This window comes from Eucyclogobius newberryi, unplaced genomic scaffold (genome assembly GCF_026437365.1).
Source record: "Eucyclogobius newberryi isolate DKJ021-1_F unplaced genomic scaffold, fEucNew1.0.hap1 SCAF_13, whole genome shotgun sequence".
Classification (NCBI taxonomy): Eukaryota; Metazoa; Chordata; class Actinopteri; order Gobiiformes; family Gobiidae; genus Eucyclogobius; species Eucyclogobius newberryi.
In genome coordinates this window covers 12,744,925-12,769,935 of record NW_027315757.1, presented here as the reverse complement: position 1 = coordinate 12,769,935, position 25,011 = coordinate 12,744,925, and the positions used below count along the sequence as shown (strand labels likewise).

Here is a 25,011-nt window from a genome sequence, read left to right as displayed (position 1 = left end):
CCTGTCGCACATGCTTGTTTACTCAATCCACATGGTCCACGGGCCCTAGGAGCCTTAGGGGCCCTACGACACATCCCATTAAACCGAAACTGTGAGATGACCACATTGAGATAGTCTCAAGAGGATTAGAGAGTGAGAAACTAATGTTTCTTGTCAAAACCTGTAATTGTCAATTGCCTGAGTTTAGACCTTAGACGTGCTGTCAGAATGACAGAAGCAGAACACGTGCTTTTGTCACAGTGAGAATCTCACGTCTTCTGTGATTGGCCGAAATCTCATACGGGGTTTGTGTTGATCCTTCTTCCGGTCAGTACGTAGCACGTTACTAGAGCCAAATCTCTTGATCATTTGCTGCGCCGTGTCTTGCCGCAAAAAAGCTTTTCCAACTTTTCTGCACCAGCCGCGTTGGCGACGCCCACCGCGCGCGCCACAGCGCGCCGTGCTCCCCCGCACGCACCCGTCGTGCTTCCGCGCCGCACTCGCCGCCTAATGTTGGCCTAATGCTCGTTGCTGAGAGTTTTTAAGCATTTCAAAACAATTACTGCCACAACGATGTATTGAAGCTTCAAAGCAACAAAAAGACGAAATGTAGGTTCAAACCCCCCCCCCCCGACAAAAAATATTAAGTCTTTTCAGCTTCAACCCATTTTGAGATGATCCCTGAATTTGTTATAATTCGTGTTAATTTTGTGAGCTTTAAAGTATTTAAGCTCCCTCCGAGCCTCAGAAATCAGTCCAGTTCAATTTCCCCAGGATTGTTACATCAGAGGTAAAGCTCTGGAGGTCTCTGTGTTTTTAAGGTTTCATGTGTTGTAATGTATAGTGTCTGTGAATGTTGAACACGGATGAAATGCAGCTGTCAATAGAATATTTATGTTAAAGCTGGTGCTGACACGTGGATTAATAAGCACTATCCTAATTAAAATAAATTGAATCATTACATTAAATAATACATTTTTGTATTTTCTGTCACAATATATCAACACAGAAACAAGTCACTTCTCCAAGGTCCACCTGTTCTTTTTATAAGATAAGATAAGATAATCCTTTATTGTCCCACATGGGGAAATTTCATTGATGCAACGCAGGTAGATACAGAGGTAGATACAGAAGAAAAGAACAGATCACTTATAGGAAGTTTGAAAAACACTCTCAGTAGAAAATCTCCTATAAACAAAAACTCCTATAGACAAAACCTCCAATTTCCCAACGAGGGATGGAGGGGAAAAATAATAAAGATAAAAATGAATAAATAAATAAATACCATTGCATGTGATCACGACAGTAATTGCACAGTAGGACTAACAGTGTTTGTTATAAAGTCTGACAGCAGCAGGAAGGAAAGACCTGCGAAACGTCTCCTTCACACAGCGAGGGTGGATCAGTCTCTGAAGCTGCTCTCCAGAGCGGACAGAGTGTCCTGCAGGGGGTGAGACTCATGGTCAAGCATAGATGTGAATCTAGCCAGGACCCTCCTGTCCCCCACCTCCTGCACCAAGTCCAGAGCACAGCCCAGGACGGAGCTGGACTTCTTGATGACTCTGTCCAGCCTCTTCCTCTCCCTCTCTGTGATGCTGCTGCTCCAGCAGGCCACACCGTACAGGAGCTGATGCCACCAGAGTCATAGAAGGTCTTCAGGAGCGGCCCTGTCACTCCAAAAGACCTGAGTCTCCTCAGGAGGTAGAGCCGACTCTGGCTCTTCCTGTACAGTGCGTCTGTGTTATGAGTCCAGTCCAGTTTGTGGTTCAGATGAACACCCAGGTACTTGTATGAGTCCACTCTCTCAATGTCCCGTCCCTGGATGTTCACTGGTGAGGGGGCAGTGGAGTGGTGTCTGCGGAAGTCCACCACCATCTCCTTGGTATTCCCCGCGTTGATGAGGAGGTGGTTCCGCTGACACCAGTCCACAAAGTCCTGCGCCAGTCCTCTGTACTCCGCATCATCGTCGTCCGTGATGAGTCCGATGATGGCAGAGTCGTCAGAGAACTTCTGCAGGACACAGCTGTCCGTGTCATATCTGAAGTCTGCAGTGTAGAGGGTGAAGAGAAAGGGCGCAAGGACAGTGCCCTGGGGCGCCCCCACACTGCAGGTCCGAGTGTCAGACACACAGTCCCGGGCTCTCCCAAACTGGGGTCGGTCTGTGAGGTCGTCCAGGATCCACTCTGCCAGGTCATACTCCACACCAGCCGTCTCCAGCTTGTCCCTCAGGAGCAGCGGCTGGATGGTGTTGAAGGCACTGGAGAGATCGAAGAACAGGATCCTCACAAAGCTGCCAGGCTTTTCCAGGTGAGAGAGAGAGCGGTGCAGCAGGGAGATGACGGCGTCCTCCACTCCGATGCCAGGCCGGTATGCAAACTGCAACGGGTCCATGGCTGAGCTCACGGTGGAGGTCCAGGACCAGCCGCTCCAGTGTCTTCATCAGACGGACGTGAGAGCCACCGGCCTGAAGCTGTTGAGGTCTTTGGCGCGCGGTGTCTTGGGCACAGGTACCAGACATGAGTCTGTGATTGTGACTCGTGTTTTCCCATGATTCCTAGAGAACAATGTCCCTGATTCAACAGAAAGGGATGAACCAATTCCTTATTTAGCACTATAACCAGACAATGCATAACGTAAAGAGCATTTATCTGGACTAGCGTGAATTACAGTAAATTATTACACGAGAGTCACATTGCTTAAATGTGTAGTTGCTGTCGTTTTCCCAGCACTAGATTTAGTATAAATAAGTTTTTTGCTTTTTGACAACCCTCCTGAGGAAGTACACCGCGCTCATGTGAGGAAGTACACCGCGCTCATATGAGAAAGTACACCGCGCTCATATGAGGAACTACACCGCGCTCATATGAGGAACTACACTGCGCTCACGCACTCATATGAGGAAGTACACCGCGCTCATATGAGGAAGTACACCGCGCTCATATGAGGAAGTACACCGCGCTCATGTGAGGAAGTACACCGCGCTCGTGTGAGGAAGTACACCGCGCTCGTGTGAGGAAGTACACCGCGCTCGTGTGAGGAAGTACACCGCGCTCGTGTGAGGGAGTACACCGCGCTCATGAGAGGAAGTACACCACGCTCAAGGAGAAACTCATAGGGACATTAACCGCCTGAAGCTCACACTGGTGATTACGCCCAGAGCCAATTCATCCAAACATGATTACATTCAATTAGCTCTGGGCCGGCGTCTTTGTGGAGATGACTCTGCGGCTGAAGCGAGTGATTAGTCGCTTTCATTACCTTTGTTGAAGAACATTGAAGCCATCTGCCCCATCTCGACCCGCTCCACGATGTCGAAATGATCCACGTGACCTCCGGACCGCTCTGAGGGCACAGCAGAGGTGAAACTGAGGTGAAACTGAGCTGAAACTGAAACTGAAACGCTGAAACTGAGCTGAAACTGAAACGCTGAAACTGAGCTGAAACTGAAACGCTGAAACTGAGCTGGAACTGAAACTGAAACGCTGAAACTGAAACTGAGCTGAAACTGAGCTGAAACTGAAACTGAGCTGAAACTGAAACTGAGCTGAAACTGAGCTGAAACTGAGCTGAAACTGAGCTGAAACTGAGCTGAAACTGAAACTGAGCTGAAACTGAGCTGAAACTGAAACTGAGCTGAAACTGAGCTGGAACTGAGCTGAAACTGAGCTGAGGTTCAAAGCTTGGATAGAAAAACAAAATAGAGAGAGTGCACTGCAAAAAAGGAATATCTGCGTTTCGAGGTGTGTCATGTATCCCAAATGTAGAGGAAACTGTGAATGTTGGTCGGAATTGACACTAAATTTGAATATTGAGTGTATTATTCATGGTATAAAAACTATTTTATGAAAAAAATGAACTTTCAAATAAGGATAAATGGTGATATTTCGAAAAACGTTTCAATAACATCAAAGTCCTCCATTTGAGAGAAATGTATTTAGCTTCGGTTTTGTCTATTATTTTGACAGTTTGACTCATAGATAAAGGCTATTGTAGTAATTATAGTTTTTAAGTCAAATCATGATAAGTTTCAATATTGTGCAGCCGTGATACTCAAAACTGGCCAAAAGAAAAACTGCATACCAACTTTGTTCATAGTTTTGGGTGCGACTTATACTCCAGAGCGACTTATTTGTGATATTTGTTATTTTCACACATGACAACCACAAGAGGGCGCTCTAGGTTCTAAGCGACGCAGAAGAAGAATAAGTTTAGATGTGACACAGAGGAAGAAGAATTCTATGGATTTAGTGATTTGGGGTAAAACTGATGCTTTGGTAAACTTGTTAGCATGTTCTTTATGCTATAGTTATCTGAATAACTGTTCATATGTTACGTTAACATACCAGACACTTACCACAGTTCTGTCTGTGCGTCATGTAGCTGAAGGTGTTAGCGTTAGCATACGTACACCTATTCACCATGTTCTCTCATCTCTTATTATTTTAAACTGCATTTCAAGAGGAAATGTCTGTTCTTGGTCCTGGAGTAGTAAGTAAATTTCCACAACTTTTTGCAACTTATGTTTTTTTATTCTATTATGCATTATTTGGTTGGTGCGTCTTATAGTCCAGAAAATACGGTATATTTAAACTACATTTTATTGTCTACAAAAGGGGTCTTTATATTATCATTGTGGTATACATTTTGTTTTGAAGTTTTGAATCATAAATACAGCAAAACCACTTCAAACCCATGCATCATAGTCTATACACAGGATTGCTCACACACGCGCACACACGCACACACACACGTACCCTCCGTGCGATCTGACTGCACGGTGAAGACTGAAGCTTCTTCAACAGAAGAAAAACACAGGGTGACTGCGCCGCTAACTTGAACAAATGTGGCAAAATCACGCCCGTTTTACCTTTAAGATACAAGATCTCTATGTCATTGGGACGAGTGCTCACAATGCAGCCGGAACAACAGTGACAGTCGAGCCGCTTTGAAACTGAGCCACAAACATGCATCACAAATGATGAACAAACCTCTTTCACATTGTATTTATTATGTGTGTTTGAGTCGGCTTTGTTTACATGTTTACAGTGTGATTTACATGTCATGAAATAAAACACAGAATTTACAACAAAAAAAAAGAGCTGGAACCAACAAGTATTTTCGATAATGAGTGTTATTTGAGTGTTATTTCTAAGATGAACTGCTAAACTATTAGGAAAGTGACGCTGAAGTAAATGCGTGACTGAGAGTTTAGTGCGTTCACATTTGAGTTTAGATTTTATTTTACAAACCTTTAAATTAACAAACTAGAGGAAACGCCGCGCCTCAAACTGCGCTACTACTTCTACTCGTGGTCCCGACAGACAAAAACTTAAAACTTTACTCCCGCCCGAAAAAGCTCTGCTAGTGTCGTTCGTAGCCGCGTGATCTGCGCCTGCACGTCTGTGAGCGGCGGCCATCTTAGGACTGTAAGATACGACGAACACTCACGGATGGACAAGATGGGCTTGGTCTCCGGCTCTGCCCTCCCTCTGGTCAGAACCTCGTCGTCCGAATAATCCGAAGAGTCGCTTTCCTCGATCTGCAAAGAGACACAAACTAAATATCGTTACGTACAGACTTGTATACGATGTCCTACAGGAGTAATAAAGTTCATATCCATCTACCTGGGAGAAGAGTGTTAAAATGAGACCGCTGTGTGCCGTCTACATCTGATTATAGAGCACTTTTATCGGGCACAAACCAGGAAGTCGTTGCCCAAACTGCGATCTGGCCTCAAAGTAGTGGAAAGCGCTCATGAACTCATCGCGTTTTTTTGTCTCATCAGAAACGTTCCGCCGGTTTGTAGTGACCAGTAGAGGGCGGTCATGTCCGCTCGACACGCCTTCGCTTCACCGACTGTTCCATTCGTTTCACTCTCGTCCGTAACAGCCGCGCCCTTTAACGTTGAATCGTAACAAACGGGCTCTGTGTTTTCTCTATAAACACTGCATGCATCACTTTGAACCACCTTTTTTTATTTCTTTATTTCCTAACGCCACTCTTCGCTCAGGCAAACGACCCAAGTCATCAGCCGCGCCCGTTTCCGCTTCTCCTCCGGCTCGTGCATTATTCAGAATAGAAAAGGCGGCGAACTTTAGAGTGGCCGTGAATCAGGGCTAAGCTTTTGTCCCGGGGCTCATAACTCCCAAAGTGGAAAAACACGACGAGGAGCTTCGAGAAGGGAGCGAGGAGACGACGAGGAGCTTCGAGAAGGGAGCGAGGAGACGACGAGGAGCTTCGAGAAGGGAGCGAGGAGACGACGAGGAGCTTCGAGAAGGGAGCGAGGAGACGACGAGGAGAAAGGAGCGAGGAGACGACAAGGAGCTTCAGCTTCGAGAAGGAAGCAAGGAGACGACGAGGAGCTTCGAGAAGGAAGCGAGGCGACGACGAGGAGCTTCGAGAAGGGAGCGAGGAGACGAAGAGGAGCTTCGAGAAGGGAGCGAGGAGACGACGAGGAGCTTCGAGAAGGGAGCGAGGAGACGACGAGGAGCTTCGAGAAGGGAGCGATGAGACGACGAGGAGACGACGAGGAGCTTCGAGAAGGGAGCGAGGAGATGGAACGCACACTGGAAGAAGATGGACACGTTTATGTTTTAGCGCGACGCGGCGATAAAACAACGGCTCACGATGTCAGATATAAGAGACGGAGGTTATGGCCGGATCGATAGAGGATTTCCTAAAGCAAACGGCACAAAGAGGAAGCCAAACACATGCTGAAGGTCCCGAGTCATTAATTATTCACATTTTAACTTTGTTTGGACGCCTTCTTTAAAACTCAGAGTTATGTACAAGTGACCCAAGTGACCCAAGGGACCCGGCTGCAGATCCAGGTTCATGAGTGCGTCAGGGTTGAGGGCGACCAAAGGGGAGTGTGACGTCGTGCTAGAGCTGACCCAAACAGCACACAAAAGATTAGAGTTCACTCAATAACGACAGTACAGAAAATCGGACTAAACTATAAATTGAGTGTGTATATATATTCAGTCAAAGTATTTAGTGTATTTTTCATCTTATTTAGTAAACCCATTTTTTATTCACATTATTATTTTTAGATTTTACTTTTATATTGTTGTTTCATGTTGTACCCCCGTTTTGGGCCTACGACCCGCATCACCTCACCCCCTCCGTCCTCACCTCCTCAGTTATCGCCTCCTTCGTCCTCACCTCCTCCTGTTCCCTCCTCACCTCCTCCCCTCCTCCTGTTCCCTCCTCACCTCCTCCTCCTGTTCCCTCCTCACCTCCTCCTGTTCCCTCCTCACCTCCTTCGTCCTCACCTCCTCCTGTTCCCTCCTAACCTCCTCCAGTTCCCTCCTAACCTCCTCCAGTTCCCTCCGCACCTCCTCCCTCCTCACCTCCTCCTGTTCCCTTCTCACCTCCTCCCTCCTCCTGTTCCCTTCTCACCTCCTCCCTCCTCCTGTTCCCTTCTCACCTCCTCCCTCCTCACCTCCTCCTGTTCCCTCCTCACCTACTCCCCTCCTCCCTCCTCACCTCCTCTTGTTCCCTCCTCACCTCCTCCGTCCTCACCTCCTCCGTCCTCACCTCCTCCGTCCTCACCTCCTCCTGTTCCCTCCTCTTCCATCGGAGCTGAGCGTTCGCCGCCGCCATCGCCTCGATCACAAACGTTGTGGTCATGTAGCTGAACGACAGAAACAGAGATAAAAACACACAAACTGCAGCGACGCCCGGATCCGGACGCGACTGGACACTGACCTCATGAACCCCAGGAACGTGATGAGGGCGAGACTGACCACCCAGCCGGCCCCGGCGAAGGCTTTGGGCATCGTCAGGGCGCCGGTGCCAACGATCAGGTTGAACATGTAGATGAGCCCCACCTGCCAAACACGTCAGAGAGACACGTATGAAGAACACGCTAAAGGTTCATCTACAGGGGGCAGTACTGTCACACGGCCGCCTCAAAACAATGTAAAGGTTCATTTACAGGGGGCAGTACTGACACACAGCCTCCTCCTCAAAACAATGTTAAAGGTTCATCTACAGGGGGCAGTACTGACACACAGCCGCCTCCTCAAAACAATGTTAAAGGTTCATCTACAGGGGGCAGTACAGATACGGCCTCCTCCTCAAAACAATGTTAAAGGTTCATCTACAGGGGGCAGTACTGACACACAGCCGCCTCCTCAAAACAATGTTAAAGGTTCATCTACAGGGGGCAGTACTGTCACACGCCTCAAAACAATGTTAAAGGTCCATCTACAGGGGGCAGTACTGTCACACGCCTCGAAACAATGTTAAAGGTTCATCTACAGGGGGCAGTACTGACACACGGCCTCCTCCTCAAAAAAATGTTAAAGGTTCATCTACAGGGGGCAGTACTGACACACGGCCTCCTCCTCAAAAAAATGTTAAAGGTTCATCTACAGGGGGCAGTACTGTCACACGCCTCAAAACAATGTTAAAGGTTCATCTACAGGGGGCAGTACTGTCACACGCCTCAAAACAATGTTAAAGGTTCATCTACAGGGGCAGTACTGACACACGGCCTCCTCCTCAAAAAAATGTTAAAGGTTCATCTACAGGGGGCAGTACAGACACGGCCTCCTCCTCAAAACAATGTTAAAGGTTCATCTACAGGGGGCAGTACTGTCACACGCCTCAAAACAATGCTAAAGGTTCATCTACAGGGGGCAGTACTGACACACGGCCTCCTCCTCAAAACAATGTTAAAGGTTCATCAACAGGGGGCGGTACTGTTGTGTGTATTGGTTGTGTATAGTTGTGTGTATTAGTTGCGTGTATTGTTGTGTATTATTCTGTGTATAGTTGTGGGTATTGTGTGTATTTGTGGTGTGTATTGGTTGTGTGTATTGTGTGTATCAATTGTGTGTATAAAACAGTGGAGTGACAGATGTTGCTGATGCACGAGTGATACAAGTGGAAATGATAAAAAGGGGAAATATCCTCTGAGCAGTCAAACTGTGGTGAACAACAGTCGCTGACGCAGCAGCTGATCAGAGCTGTCATAAAGAGGGCGTGGCAACTTCCTGTTCAAACCTCGGCTCATTCATCTTCTATTAAAAATCATTATGTGAAGATTTATCGTCTTTACTTCTACAAGTGCTGAAACTGCTTTTGTCATGAATGAAATGAATGTAACAACAGTTTTAGCTTGTTGTCAGTGAAATTAATGCAGTAACAACAGTTTTAGCTTGTTGTCAGGGATATTTAAAGATGAAAAGTGTGCAGCAGGAAAAGTATGTCAGCCTTAAACAGCCAAACAAAAGCGACATGAATTAGCAATAGCATAGTGCCACAGAAAAGGCGTCGTATGATTGAGCTGCGCATAGACGATGACCGCGGCGGCTTACAAAGGCAGAGTAAGGCTCTCCGGTGTCTGTGATCCCTCCGGCCATGGCAGCGGTGGCACTGGTGATCCCTGCACATCAAAAACATGTGAAAAACACATCAGAAACATGTGAAAAACGCATCAAAAACATGTGAAAAACGCATCAAAAACATGTGAAAAACGCATCAAAAACATGTGAAAAACGCATCAAAAACATGTGAAAAATGCATCAAAAACACATCAAAAACATGTGAAAAACGCATAAAAAACGCAACAAAAACACATCAAAAACATGTGAAAAACGCATCAAAAAATGTGGAAAAACGCATCAAAAACATGTGAAAAACACATCAAAAACATGTGAAAAACGCATCAAAAACACATCAAAAACATGTGAAAAACGCATAAAAAACGCAACAAAAATGCATCAAAAACACAATGAAAAATAATCATCAGGTGTTATGTATCTCATATTGATCAATCTTGATGCGGCAGCAAACTTTGGGAAAATATGTAAATCTAGGTGTTAAATAATGGGACTTTTGTTCACATATAAACAAACTGACAAACTAATAACAGAACACGTTTGTACAAATCTAAATCTACAGGTTTAGCAGCTTTTAGTGCAGAAAATACTGGATATTTTGTTATTTTAAAAAAGGTACTAAAAATTACAGCTTTTGCTATTTGCTATTTACGTTCATTATGCCAATTTGATTCAATCGTGATTAATTTTGCATCTATAAATCACAATTTTGTTGAATTCAAGTAAATAAAAATGGCTTTTCAACATTATCTGGACATAAACAAACAACAAAATGTATTTCTTTCTTTATAATTATTTGGTCAGGACATGTGGGATCATCTTCATCTGTTATAATACGCAATACAGTTGGAAAGAACAGGGAGAACATGCAAACTCACTGAAGCGTTTATATGAAATCTCAAAATGATGAGAGTATAATCTGTGGTGACGTATGTGACATGAGTTCATGGAAACTATAGTGGAATTTCATCAAATAATGCCAACCTGACGTCACACACTCACAGGTGTCTGGAAAATTCTGTATTTATTCTAATCCAAGTTCCTCCTTTAAAACCACATTATATTCTCACTTTTGCCTTTTGTTCAGACACTTTAGACTCATTCACTAGTTATAGAATTAATAAATCTAAAGTAAATGTAGTTAAGTTAGCTAGCACACCTGAGACTGCCGTTTTAAAACACCGCAGCGTTTTGACTTTACGTGTTTAAAAACTACTTTAGTCCAGATAAATAAGTGTCTAAATACATTTGCACAAACTGACCTCGTTGTGTAAAAGATGAAGGATGCTCCAGGCTGTCTCCACACGGAAGCGGCTAAGACGAAGCTAACAACAGGGCTAAAAACATTAGCTAGTTTCCCCCGCGTTCAAGCCGGAAACGTGCGTCGCGTCGGCAAAACGCGAGGATAAACATTTGAAATGCATGTGAATGAAAGAAGTTAAGTCTAATGTTCCAATAATGTTCCAAATGCTAAACTATGACTGCAAACAACAGCAGCTGAGTGACAGTCGCACGACTTCCGCTAAAGCACCGGAAACACCGTGAGGCACCGTCAAAGTAAAAGGTAAAGAACAATTAAAAAGCTGAAGCCGGGTCTTGACAATGTGCATTAGTCCTAATTACTAAATATCTACATAACATGTGCTATATATTTATATTTTGCGTCAGCTTGACATCTTGAGCTGCAAAGGGAGAGCAACTGCCAAACGGACAGGTAAATTTATGTTGAAAAGTCACGCCGAAAATGGCCTAAATTTAAAAGTGTGTTTTACTTCACACACGAGCGTTTTTGATCACATGACCATGCCACATGACACGTGCCGATCACATGGCCATGCACATGACATGTGCAGACGTCAGCTGATTTCACTTGTACTTTAGTCTTTTCCTGGAGAGCAAATAGAATAGAATTAAACATGTCATTGTTTTGTTTCTAGGGCTGTTTCACCTGTACAACAGCAGATGTGATATTACATATTACAATACGCTAAATTATTATATTTATATATACTGTGGGAACAGAAAGTATTCAGACCTCTTAAATGTCCAACACTTTGTTTCATTGCAGCCATTTGCTAAAATCCAAAAAGTTAATTTTATTTCTCGTTCTAGTACACTCAGCACCCCGTCTTGACAAGAAAAAAATGAAATATAGACATTTTTCAAAATCTATTAAAAAATTAAAACTTGAATATCACAGGAGGACGCCACCTACAGGACAGAACCAGACTGCAGGAGGACACCACCTACAGGACAGAACCAGACTGCAGGAGGACACCACCTACAGGACAGGATCAGGCTGCAGGAGGACGCCAGCTACAGGACAGAACCAGACTGCAGGAGGACACCACCTACAGGACAGGATCAGGCTGCAGGAGGTTACCACCTACAGGACAGGATCAGGCTGCAGGAGGACACCACCTACAGGACAGGACCAGACTGCAGGAGGACACCACCTACAGGACAGGATCAGGCTGCAGGAGGTTACCACCTACAGGACAGGATCAGGCTGCAGGAGGACACCACCTACAGGACAGGACCAGACTGCAGGAGGACACCACCTACAGGACAGGATCAAGCTGCAGGAGGACGCCAGCTACAGGACAGGACCAGACTGCAGGAGGACGCCACCTATAGGACAGGACCAGACTGTAGGAGGAGCCACCTACAAGACAGGACCAGACTGCAGGAGGACGCCACCTACAGGACAGGACCAGACTGCAGGAGGACGCCGGACAGGACCAGACTGCAGGAGGACACCCCCTACAGGACAGGACCAGACTACAGGAGGACGCCGGACAGGACCAGACTGCAGGAGGACACCCCCTACAGGACAGGACCAGATTGAAGGAGGACGCCACCTACAGGACAGGACCAGACTGCAGGAGGACACCACCTTCAGGACAGGACCAGACTGCAGGAGGACACCACCTACAGGACAGGACCAGACTGCAGGAGGACACCACCTTCAGGACAGGACCAGACTGCAGGAAGACACCACCTTCAGGACAGGACCAGACTGCAGGAGGACACCACCTACAGGACAGGACCAGACTGCAGGAGGACACCACCTACAGGACAGACTGCAGGAGGACACCACCTTCAGGACAGGACTAAACAGACACCTGAACACATCTGCAAACTGCTGGACATCTGTCTGAACACCTCATACTGTCTACAGACAGATACATGGCTGTGCCATGGGCTCTCCCTTCTCCATAGTGACCAACCTGTACATGGAGCACTTTGAGAAGGCACCTTTTCAGGCATTGTCCCAAGTCTTTGGTATTGCTCATCAGCACATCAATGCAGAGGACCCCGAACACCAGCGAAAGAGAACCACTTGACCTTTCTTGATTGTTCCACGACCAGAGGAGAGGATGCTCCAGATTGCATCCTCGTGGGCGGGGCTAGATCTCCCCCACCCACCTAGATCTCAGACTAGATCCACAGATTGAAAATGACTCTTGGATGTGAGTCGAAACATCTTGTTTTTCTAAAAACAGTGTCCAGACGATACAACTGAGTCTTTTTCTACAATGGAACCATGCTGGACGAATGAGGAATTACATCAACCCACAACATGAAATCCTATCATTCCTGGCTGTACCGATGCATGATGATGAGTTGATGCAACTTTACCAAAGAGAATGTAAGAAGTGGCTGTTCGTGATGTGAGTGGTGTCAGTGCGACGTGTTTTTTGAATATGAAAGATAAAAGAAACAAGAGCGACGGGACGAGGCTCAGCGACAGTTTTGCTAGTTTGGTCCACTTTATTGTACAATTACAAATACAAAAAACAAGGCTAGTATTTCACAGTTATAAAATGTTATGTTGACGGTTATAAATATGAATAACGGGGAAAGAACAGGCCAAAAAAACAGCACAATATTTAGTTAAACAGCCTAAAAAGAGACATCGCTTGTTTCGACTGCGTCTCTATCTCACCATTAAATAACCACATATGATTTGAAGCGTGATGAATATTTCAGTATTATCAGTAATCATCACTAGTGTAGTTTTCAAAGTACCGTTTGGCCCACACAGTGTACATGTAAATGACGAAGGTCCAAACGGTCAAGAAGTACAACACAAAGAAAATGCTGTCGATAACAAGGGCGAGTCTCTTGAAGCGTGGCCTGGTCGTCTTCTTTCCTGAATGCTCCAGTTCCTGTCGACAGGATTGGATTTGGTGGAGGATCTGGCGCAGCAACTGGCACTCGGTGGAGGCGCTCGCCGGGGGTGGTGTGGCCTTGGTCACTTCACCAGCCACGGTCAGAACAAGAGGGTCTAAAACGACACCGAGCACACGTCATCAGTCGTGTATGAAACAGGTCCCAACATCTGCGTTTCGACAGGTCAAAGACAAACACTGTTCTGACTTCAGAGAGCTCGAGCTGAATGAACACATGCAAACACTAATGCCGTTGGACTTAATCTGTAACAATTGTTTCCTTCGTTTATGTGGTGATGAGACACTCAAACCCTGTTTCGTGGCGATTATCACAGTTGAACTCATACATGAAGTGGAAGTCCCTCGATCTTCTTCCAGTTTACAAGAAGGAATTAAAAGTTTGCACCAAAATAATTATACGTTCCGTAGCAGCAGTAGCAGTAGCAGTAGTAGCAGTAGTAGCAGTAGTAGCAGTAGCAGCAGTAGTAGTAGTAGCAGTAGTAGTAGCAGCAGTAGTAGTAGTAGTAGTAGTAGTAGTAGTAGTAGTAGTAGTAGTAGTAGTTGTAGTAGCAGCAGTAGCAGTAGCAGTACAGTAGCAGCAGTAGTAGTAGTAGTAGTAGTAGTAGCAGCAGCAGCAGCAGCAGTAGTAGTAGTAGCAGTAGTAGTAGTAGTAGTAGTAGTTGTAGTAGCAGTAGTAGTAGTAGTAGCAGCAGCAGCAGTAGCAGTAGTAGTAGTAGTAGTAGTAGTAGTAGTAGTAGTAGTAGTAGTAGTAGCAGCAGCAGCAGTAGAAGTAGTAGTAGTAGTAGTAGTAGTAGTAGTAGTAGTAGTAGTAGTAGTAGTAGTAGTAGTAGCAGCAGCAGCAGCAGTAGTAGTAGTAGTAGTAGCAGCAGCAGCAGTAGCAGTAGTAGTAGTAGTAGTAGTAGTAGTTGTAGTAGCAGTAGTAGCAGCAGCAGTAGCAGTAGCAGCAGTAGTAGTAGTAGTAGTAGTAGTAGTAGTAGTAGTAGTAGTAGTAGTAGTAGTAGTAGTAGTAGTAGTAGTAGTAGCAGCAGCAGCAGCAGCAGTAGCAGTAGTAGTAGTAGTAGTAGTAGTAGTAGTAGTAGTAGTAGTAGCAGCAGCAGCAGCAGCAGTAGCAGTAGTAGTAGTAGTAGTAGTGGTAGTAGCCTCTCACCTCTGGAGCAGGTTCTCTCCAGCTGAATGTCCTCCTCACAACTCGGGAGGTGTTGTGGACTTTCATTGACATTTTCTTCAAAGCTGAGCAGGAATCCTATGGTCATGGCTTCAAAAACGCTCATGCCCACGAGAGCGAAAATCCCGATGCAGTAATTGGCTGAAACCATCACATAATATCAACAATGTCAGTAATTTTTATATCTGATATTGTATTTTTCTGTAATAACCATCTATCCATCCATCTTCTTCCTCTTATCCGGGGCCGGGTTGCGGGGGCAGCAGTCTAAGCAGGGACTCAGGAGACAGGAGACCTTGTGACCACAACTCCGAGCAGCCACATCGACAATGTAGGTGGAGAACATGGCCCACTCGGACTCAATGTCTCCAGCATCCCCCAGGACATGGGAGAAGCTCTTCCGGAGGTGTGAGTTGAAGACCCCGGTGACAGAGGGCTCCGCAAGACGTTCCCAACAGACCCTCACAATGCGCTTGGGTCTGCCAAGTCTGTCCGGCTTCCTCCTCCGCCAGCGGATCCAACTCACCACCAGGTGGTGCTCTACAGCGAGTGTCCAAGACACGCAGTCGGAGGTCAGATGACATGACAACAAAGTCAATCATTGACCTCTGGCATGTGTCCTGCTGCCACGTGCACTGATGGACACCCTTGTGCGAAGTCTAAATAACTGAACACCGCTTCAGATCGGGGAAGCCGTTCTTCCCGATCACCCCTCTCCAGGTGCCACTGTTATTGCCCACGTGGGCGTTGAAATCCCCAAGTAGAACAACGGAGTGCCCAGTCGGTGCACTGTCCAGTACCCTTCCCAAGGACTCCAAGAAGGCCGGGTACTCTGCACTGCAGTTCGGCCCATTGGCCGACACAACAGTGAGAGACCTGTCCCCCACCCAAAGGCAAAGGGACGCGACCCTCTCGTCCAGCTGGGTGAACTCCAAGACGTGGCGGCTGAGCTGAGGCTCTGTATTAACCGCTGTGATGGAAGCCACTCGACTCACCAATCCACGGCAGCATCTTCTCGGTGGAGGGCAGCATGTCTTTCAGGATGAGCAGCAGCACGGAGATGGACAGGAGGATGGTGATTTTGAAACCCAGCTTTTCTCCTCGCGACTCGTGTATGAAGAACGAGGCTAAATCCAGGATCAGGAAGTAGAAGAGCGGGATGATGAAGTTGATCACATACAGCATTGGCTTGCGCCTCACAGTGACCTTTAGAAACACGCAAGGACAAAGCTCAGTGAAGCGTTTTGATACGTCTACACGGCAAAGTGATCAATACAGAGAAAAATGCATTCAGTAAAGACTTTAGACCATCATTGTAGAACTATAAACAGTATAATTCAGGTTTGATGTGTGGGACAGTAAATACGTCTAGTTTGAATTTGACTGCACCAATGGATCGACCAATCGTGACCAGTCGACTATAAAAAACAATGTTTCTTCGTATTTTTGGATAATTGTAATCATTATCTGGACTAAAACACATGAAAAGACTAACAATCAAGGACTGGACAGACATAATGATGGGCCCTTTTTCCTTTAGGCCCTTTCCACCATGGGCCCTTTCCACCATGGGCCCTCTCCATCTTGGGCCCTTTCCACCATGAGCCCTCTCCACCATGGGCCCTCTCCACCATGAGCCCTCTCCACCATGGGCCCTCTCCACCATGAGCCCTTTCCACCATGGGCCCTTTGGGGCATTGTCTAGTTCCAGACTTTTACGTCCTGTAAATATGTCACAGAGGAAACCTCCGTGTTCATAAAAGTGTTTTGTCTCAAAATTCATTAGCTTGAATATAAAACACACAAACTTGATCAAAGTTCATAAAATGTTTCTGTAGGTTGTAGTGGCCAAAATGCACCTCCCGGCCACTATGTGGCACTATGTATGTTTCTGTGGGTTTCTTTTCCTATTCCTGTCAGCAATGCCAGGTGTTGCAAATCAAGAAGGAACAGTCTTTTGACGTTGTTCACGGATCTTGTCCAATAAAGGAATATTTGAGAGCTTTTACAGGATTAGTTTGGACTTCTTTGAGCAGAAACACGCGTCAGAAATGCCCTTTTAAATTCACATCCTAGTGGCTGGTGTGGCACAGGGTCACACTGCCTCTACATAGGTTCTGAAATGTTCATCGTAGGTGCATTTCCACTGTGAGAGACATATCTAAAAACAAATCTGTAAATCACAATGTATGATTTTTGAAGCATTTATTTGTATGTTTCCCAAATAAGTATTTGAAGAGCTACCAATTAGCAAGAATTCTGGTTCTCTAAAGCCGCGTACACCGCAGCGTCAAATTCGCGTCCTACACAGAAGTTGGACGCTTTACGCTACATTTTGAGGCAGATGCCTGAGGCGTCCTGCGCACATGCTCAGTGGAGGAGTTGTGCTGTGTTGCTTTTCTCATGGTGTTATGGAGTTTAATGGCGGACCATGGCTTTGGTTTATTAACTTTACCAAGTCCAAACGGAGGTGATGGGCCCCGGGGCCAGTCTGGGTCCAGATACTTCAGAGCTGCGCAGAGTTTAGTCAATATCATTATTTGCTCCAAGAGCTGCCTCTTAAGGATTTTTTTTTATCGTTGTGGGGTTTGTTTTGGGTCTTCTTGCGGGTCGTGCGTATTACGTCACTGGAGCATCATCTCTGATTGACTGCACAGGAAAATTCAGCTTTGTTCAACTTTTCTGCATCGAAAGCTTTGGACACTCTGGACCTATTCTTGTTTGATGCTCAAACGCCCCCGATGCGCCGCGCCAGACGCTCAAAACGCAGAAATTGCGCCGCAGAAACCGTAGGATACCAAAGACGCGCGTTTACAGACTCTGAATGTAAACTGGACGCTTTGGATGCCCCGGTCTGAACAGGCCATAAGACTTGTTAGTCTGCCTTTATAAAGTCCACCTCTGCTCCACTTATTCATCTAAATGAGCAGCTCCTGTTTGAGCTCGTTAGCTGCATAAAGACCCCTGTCCAGGCACAATCAGTCAGACTCCGCCCACTGCCATGAGCAAAGAGCTGTCAGAAGATCCCAGAGACTGAACTATAGACATCCACAAGGCTGTAAAGAGCTACGGGCGATTGTCAAGCAGCTTGTGAAAAAAGATGTTGGAGCAATTGTTAGAAAATGAAAGAGGCTAAAGATGATGTCACTCTCCCTTAGACTGGAGCTCCATGAAGATCTCACCTAGTGAGGTTCAATGACGATAAGAAAGGTGAGGAATCAGCCTAGAATTACAGGAGGAGCTGGTCAATGACCCGAAGAGAGCTGGGACCACAGTTTCAAAGGTTACTATCGTAACACACCGGCCGTCATGGTTTAAAATCATGCATCGCACAGAAGGTTCCCCTGCTTAAGTCAGTACATGTCGAGGCCCGTCTGGACCATCCCAAGAACACCATCCCTACTGTGAAGCATGGGGGAGGAAACATCATGCTTTGGGGGTGGAAACATCATGCTTTGGGGGTGGAAACATCATGCTTTGGGGGTGGAAACATCATGCTTTGGGGGAGGAAACATCATGCTTTGGGGGTGGAAACATCATGCTTTGGGAGTGGAAACATCATGCTTTGGGGGTGGAAACATCATGCTTTGGGGGTGGAAGCATCATGCTTTGGGGGTGGAAACATCATGCTTTGGGGGAGGAAACATCATGCTTTGGGGGAGGAAACATTCTTTGGGGGAGGAAACATCATTCTATGGGGGAGGAAACATCATGCTTTGGGGGTGGAAACATCATGCTTTGGGGGAGGAAACATCATGCTTTGGGGGTGCTTTGCTGCTCAGGGGGCAGGACGACTGCACTGTATTAAGAATGAATGGGGCCATGTGTTGGGATATTTTGACAATGACATCAAGCTTTGGAGAACCAAGGAGTGGCTCTGTAAAAATAGACTCCAGAACCTTGAGATGTCAAGGTTCTGGAGTGGCTTAGCCAGGCTCCAGACCTAAATCAAATAGAGCCTCTTTGGAGGGAGCTGAAACTCTGTGTTGCTCAGACAGCCATGTCTTTGTCAAAGATAACAAAAGTTTCTAAGACTTGGTTTAGCAGACTGGCCTAGATCATCCAAATACTGGTTTATCCCTGGAATGGCATCATCAGGGGCGATAATCAGTGTTTCCGTTTTGTCTGCATTTACCTGCAGAGTTTTTGTTCAGCCATTGTTTTTTTTTTTGCACTAAACAACTGACCAAGGAGTTCAGCTTCTGGATCTCAAAAGGTTTAAACAAGCTGAACATCGTCAGCTAACAGGTGGTAGGACACATCACTAAACTCTTTATTATCTTTCCCAGGGGGATTATATGAAGCAAAAATAAGACTGGGCCCAAATCGGAGCCCTGAGGAACTCCACACAACAAATAAGCTGACTGAGACATTATTTGGTTTGCAGCGACACTAAAGCTCCGACCGGATAAATGTGAGGAAAACTAAAGAAGAACTGACCCTGATTGTCTAATCAGGTCTCTCCATCTGTTTAACAGTATATGATGCAGACAGATCCAGCAGAACTAGAACAGTGCATTTTCCAGATCATATACAAATAAATTATTTCAAAATCATGAAACAATGAGAAACAATGAGATTTCCGTGTATATTTTCTTAGATTCTGACTCTCACTGTGGAAATGCACCTGCGATGAACATTTCAGACCCTCTATAACTTCTATATCTAAAAGTGGGAGAACGTGCAGATACTTACTTTCCTCACTGTTTGTTAGCATTAGCATTAGCATTAGCTTAGAGACACTTCCTTTTATAAACACATCTCTAGGTGAAGTATTTACACGGGACGTAAAGGTCTGAACATGTGACTGTGGTTATCATCTGAGACTCGGCTTATTCCCCAGAAGGAATGAATGGAGCAGGAAGCGGACCTCCATATTTTTAAGGCAACCGGAACTAGACAGACAGGAGTATTATTGAATCAACAAATAATTTTTGTTGAATTTTCAGATTTTCATGAATAACACATTTTGTCAGTAAACATTTTCCATCTGCCTCAGTCCCAATATGTCAACTCAGATTATGTATTTACAAAGTTTAATTCATACAAATGAAATAACCGTTCGACGAGTCGACTCCATTGTTTTGGGCGCGCTTGTACCTTGTAGATGAGTTGACTCTGTGTCACGTGTTTTACTGTCTTCAAAGTCTCATTGATCTGGATGTTCTGCAGGTCCCACTCGCCCTGAGTGATGGTGATCAGATTCTCGGTCAGCTGTGAGTTGTTGGTCTGACGCTTCAGAACGATGGCTTTGGCTGGAAAACCAACACGGACCTCGGTTACCTCATATTCAACAAAGATGAATTCAACCTGGAATTGTTCAATGACACTGAATCTTTGTTTCGTCCACACCTCTGTAGGTTAAATAGAGCCTGAATCAGGAGCTTTTTGAGTTACTATGTCCTTATTTATTACATCCAACCTCATCACTGTGCCGTAAAGTATAGTCATCGAAATGAAAAAGCTGTTATTGTTTTTTACCGTCTGCCGTCATGGATGAGAAGGTGATGTTGCAAGTCTGCTGGTCGAAGGGGAACTGTTTGAGGTTGAGCTGACAGGTGAAGGTCAGGAGCTGCCTGGAGGTGGTTACAGCCCAGCCGTCCATTTGCAAGTTCACGTAGGGGCTGAGCTGAGAGCTGCTGGTGTCCGACACGCTGGAGAGGACAAAACACAAGCCAGTCGGACCATTTCTGATTATGGACATATCGCCTGGAATTTATTCTACCCGTCTTATTGATGTTTGACTGGCAGGAACATGGCAGGAGCATGGCAGGAGCATGGCAGGAGCATGGCAGCACCCTGAACCGTCTCTACCAGCCCGGCTAATCCTGACATGAGTTTACAGACGACCTGCTCATTTCGCTCCCCTGGGCCTAAAGTCAAGGCCTCCTCCTTCAGGGCCTCTGGGGGAAACGGTGCAGTGGCCACGTCTTTAGCTGGGGGATTATACATATTGATCATGTTTTGGGTTGAGGGGGAGAAACCGGAGCCCGGAGGAGTAAAACCCACCAGACACAGGGAGAAACATCTGGTCAGGGCCTTGAATCCATTTGCGAACTCTCATTGCGCGAGGTGTCAGTTGGTTGTCAGTTGGTTGTCACATGGGACATAAAAGCTTTTGTAGAGCCCATACTCTTCATTTTACAGATCATTAACAAAATAATCTTATCAGTTTTTATTACTTCAAACATTTTAAAATTGAAGGACATGATGAGCTTCCCAACTGCACAAATACTAAATAATGGCAAATAATAAGCAACTAGCCAAGAATTGTTCGGATTTTGTTGTCGTCCCCTGACTTGGGTAAATATGTATCTGATTCTAACATTAATTTTTACTTATTTAAATGCATCTTTTCTCATTGTAACACCCTGACATAAGCTTTTGTCATTTTTAACTGTTTAAATCTGTCTATATCTTTGTTTAAGGATATGAAAAATAGTGTTACCAGCCCCAGTTTAAGGACACTTTATTGTCCCTGTAGAGAAACTTGTCCTCTAAATTCCCCCGTTTATATATTTTCTCTAAAAAAAAAGACCTACTCCTCTTCGATGTTTATGTCGGGGATCCAGACCATTGAGCGAGGGACAGTGATGACTTTGATACCACAGAAATCTGCGGAATTCCACATCACAAACTCATTGCTCCAGTACTGCACAGAAACAGGAGATATATATAAGAGGAAACTTATATTGATCATTTAAAATCCTTGTCGAGGATTCATAAATGTTTTCTGTATTTGTTTTCACTGTGCCAATGATCAGAAGGTCTCACCGTCGTGGTCCAGGTTTGCACTTGAAGAGTTTGAGACTTCTCATCCTGAAAAATCAAATAGAAAATGACTTAATAATAACAATAACAAAAATTGTGAAACAGACTCGAGTTAGAACATTTTTGGATGGAAACACAGTCCTGAGAGTGACACGCTCTAGTTTCCTGAAGAATATGGTGCTTCAGAAAGAGATCAATGCACATTCCAAGGACAACTGAGAACATTCTGGACTACGCACAGAGCAGGCAAAGGAGGCAAGTCCAAAAGATCTCCTCAAAAATAGTTCCTTTAGTTCCACTTTAGGTAAGTGGCCTACAGTTTGTCAATGCCTGATCAGAAGGTTAGTCCAGACATGGTGAAAGACCCTCGCACTCCATCACTGAAGCGTCAGTGCTCGTCACTCTCTCCACAGCCTCAGGATTTGAACACATTGTACTTTTCATGGCGTCACTGACCAGTTTTAAAATGCTGAACAGGACCATCTCAATGTGGACTGTAGTGACCGAGGTCCAGGACTTAACCGGACGGACGTTTGCCACAAAGGTGTTGGTGGTGGTGAGGTTCAGATGGTCCCAGAGCTTCCAATACGAGCACCCGGGGGGCAGCGAGTGGCACAGGCCTGAGGAGAGGGCACAGAGAACACACCAGACACGATAAGCACGGCAACGACCCGGCACCCAAGCAAAGAGTGAGTGAAAGTGGTGGTTCAAACACAAACATGTTTCCCACCAATAAATTACATAAACTATAAACATCACGCAGCGTTTCCCATTAAAATGACCTAAAAACATTGGAAATACACGTTCAAAAGTCAAATTGGAAAAAGTTTGAAAGGTCCACAATGTTTTAGAAATCAAGAAACTTCCATAAACTTTGGGGAGGAGCTAAACCACTGCCCTTTGACCTCTGACCTCTGCTTCCCTCAGAGACAGGGCAGGATCAGGCTAATCTCTTGAAACGTTATGTGTAACTGTAATTCTACTTTGTGTAAGGTGACTTTTAACATGTGTACCAGAATGCACTGTTTCTGAAATGAATAAATAAATATAAATAATAATTTATATTTATAAATATTTAATCTGTAAACAGTGCCTTGATTAGTAGATAAGTGACATCATTCACATAATCCAAAAATGTTATAATATTATATATTAAACTATTAAAATAAACCTGTGGGAAACACTGTAAAGTTGAGTTTTTTATTTAGAACATACGTCTTCAAGACACAATGAACAGAGGAGAAATAATGTAAAGATAAAGGAAAATGGAAGTCTGATTAACACCTAACAACTAATCCATGTCAGGAGTATAACATTTAATGTTTTTATTTTTAAATTAAAAAAAAAAAGAACGCAGAACAAAACACAGCCCTGACCACACCCTCCGGCCCCCGACCACACCCTCCGGCCCCCGACCACGGCCTCCGACCCCTAACCACACCCTCCGACCCCTGACCGCACCCTCCGACCCCTGACCACACCCTTCGACCCCTGACCACACCCTTCAACCCCTGACTGCGCCTAAAATTCTGTCCATAAAATCTATGAACAGCAGCGGTAACAAAGGGCAGCCCTGAGGAGGCCATCATGCACCGAGAACAGGTCTGACTTACTGCAGCTACACAGCTCCTGCTCCGGTCAGACAGGGACCGGACAGCCCTGAGCAAAGGGCCCCAGACCCCGTACTCCCGGAGCACCCCCCAAAGGACACCCCGAGGGACACGGTCGAAAGCCTTCTCCAGATCCACAAAGCACATGTGGACTATGCAAACTCCCATGAACCCTGGCGCCCCCTGGTGGAGAGTCTAGAGCTGGTCCAGTGTTCCACATTTGAATAAAAATAAAAGTCTTGTTTACTCCAAAGTCTGTTCAATTTGTCCATTTCCAAATTAAAGGTGGTATGGACGATTTTTTTCAGCAATTTTTTTATCATATTTTCTCGTGGTGTGAATAAATCATTTGTCCTGCCACGTAGCAATCATAAAACGCACCTACCGCTCACCTGCAGCTGCGTCAGGCTCGTCCCCACGTTTCCGCGTGCCTAAGCGCATGGATCTATCATAATATAGTTCCCTCAGTGTACGGGGCAAAATGAAGACGGAGAAAGACAGTTCGAGCTGACGCAGAAGTGGACAGAAATCTACGGGAGACGAGCGATGCGATGTGATCCATCGCGCTACTAAACAAACGCACGTGTGTGTTGTATCAGTCCGCACGGGGGAGTGCGCATGCGCACTTCCGCCTGCGTTCTCAAATCGCCGAAAAATCGTCCATACCGCCTTTAAGTCTTGTGTCAGTTTTTCTATTTGCCTGATGTCTGTCCCTGCGTCAGTCCTTGATCGTTGCTGAGGAAACCCTTGTTTTCATGTTTCAAACGGAGCGTGATGAAGTTAAACTCCCACCAAACAAGAACTTCCGTAGTCGCACCTTTTTTCATAGTTTTGGCCTGGAGTGACTTATACTTATATTTATACTTACATACTTTATACTCTGGAGCGACGTATATGTGATATTATTTGTTATTTTCACACTTGCAACCGCATTTCACACTCCAGTGCACTTATATATGTTTTTTTCTTCTCTATTATGTATTTTTTTGGCTGGTGCGACTTATATTCCGGAAAATACGGTACCTGTGTCCACACTTATTGAACTTAATCTGTTTTTCTAACACATAACAATCCTTTAAATCTGACCGTATATCCCAGAATAACACATGACAGTAGTAATACATGTATAACTACACGACTTAAGTGCAGTTATTGCTCCTCTTCAGTCACTTTTGAAGAGTTCTTTAGAATGATAAATGTCGGGACACAGATACACCACAACTCTCTATTTCTGGGTTGTTTAAATAGTAAACAACTCAAAATATCTCTCGCAATAAACCTGTCATTTATTGAACAACAAGTCAATCTAGTAATGATTACAAAACCAAGAGACGACAGATTAAACTATTACTAACAACAGTGTCATAAAACCCTCTAATGCCACCGCTCAGTATTTATCATGGCCATTAAGGAATCAGGTGAGTTTGTAGTACACACAATAATATTATCTGTGTTATTCCACAAGGACAGTAATTACAGCATAAATACAGCTTTATATACTACTACAAACGTGTGTGTGGTTGTGATTTTCTTTTGAGTGTTAAAGATCCTGGCGATATTCCCTGTGAACGTGTCGTAAACAATCATCGCGTATAAAGTAGTTTAGATTGAAACGCTCACCTAAGACCGTCAGCAGAGTGGCGATCCGGAGCGTCGCCATGGCGTCTTCTCTTCTCTCGCTCACCCGCGCACACTTTTAAACCGCCGCGCTTCAGATCCTCGGCAAAAATGTGAACAAAAAACGGACGGACGTTCGCAATTAATGGTACAAAGCTCCCGGTTCCTCCTAATTATCACTTACCTCATGTTTCCTTTGTGCCGAGCGTGCGGTTTACGCGTCGAGTCTGTGAGCAAATACACGGCACTCGCAAACAAGAGAACGCCATTGTCCTCCATCACCTGTGCAGAAGTCAAACACAGCCTCCTGCGGCTCCGCCCGA

At 45.3% G+C, this 25,011-nt stretch overlaps 2 protein-coding genes across 2 annotated transcripts in view; both read right to left on the bottom strand.

Moving 5' to 3' along the window:
- tmem104 (transmembrane protein 104) overlaps window positions 1–10,727 on the bottom strand; it is a 92,990-nt gene extending 82,263 nt beyond the window's left edge. The window contains exons 1-6 of the mRNA XM_072442652.1: window positions 10,592–10,727; window positions 9,306–9,373; window positions 7,690–7,811; window positions 7,534–7,615; window positions 5,428–5,518; window positions 3,238–3,321 (exon numbers count right to left, since the gene is read on the bottom strand). Of these exons, the coding sequence (XP_072298753.1) occupies window positions 3,238–3,321; window positions 5,428–5,518; window positions 7,534–7,615; window positions 7,690–7,811; window positions 9,306–9,350 (424 nt within the window). The 5' untranslated portion in view covers window positions 9,351–9,373; window positions 10,592–10,727. The remainder of the gene's footprint in view (window positions 1–3,237; window positions 3,322–5,427; window positions 5,519–7,533; window positions 7,616–7,689; window positions 7,812–9,305; window positions 9,374–10,591) is intronic.
- Window positions 10,728–13,327: 2,600 nt separating this feature from the next.
- LOC140357810 (5-hydroxytryptamine receptor 3A-like) lies at window positions 13,328–24,731 on the bottom strand. Its single transcript, XM_072442324.1, has 9 exons — window positions 24,692–24,731; window positions 21,918–22,081; window positions 21,465–21,509; window positions 21,233–21,342; window positions 20,172–20,344; window positions 19,791–19,945; window positions 15,686–15,896; window positions 14,673–14,831; window positions 13,328–13,620 (listed from the first exon to the last, which is right to left on the bottom strand). The coding sequence occupies exons 1-9, from the start codon at window positions 24,729–24,731 to the stop codon at window positions 13,328–13,330; spliced, it is 1,350 nt and encodes a 449-aa protein (XP_072298425.1).
- Window positions 24,732–25,011: the final 280 nt, after the last annotated feature.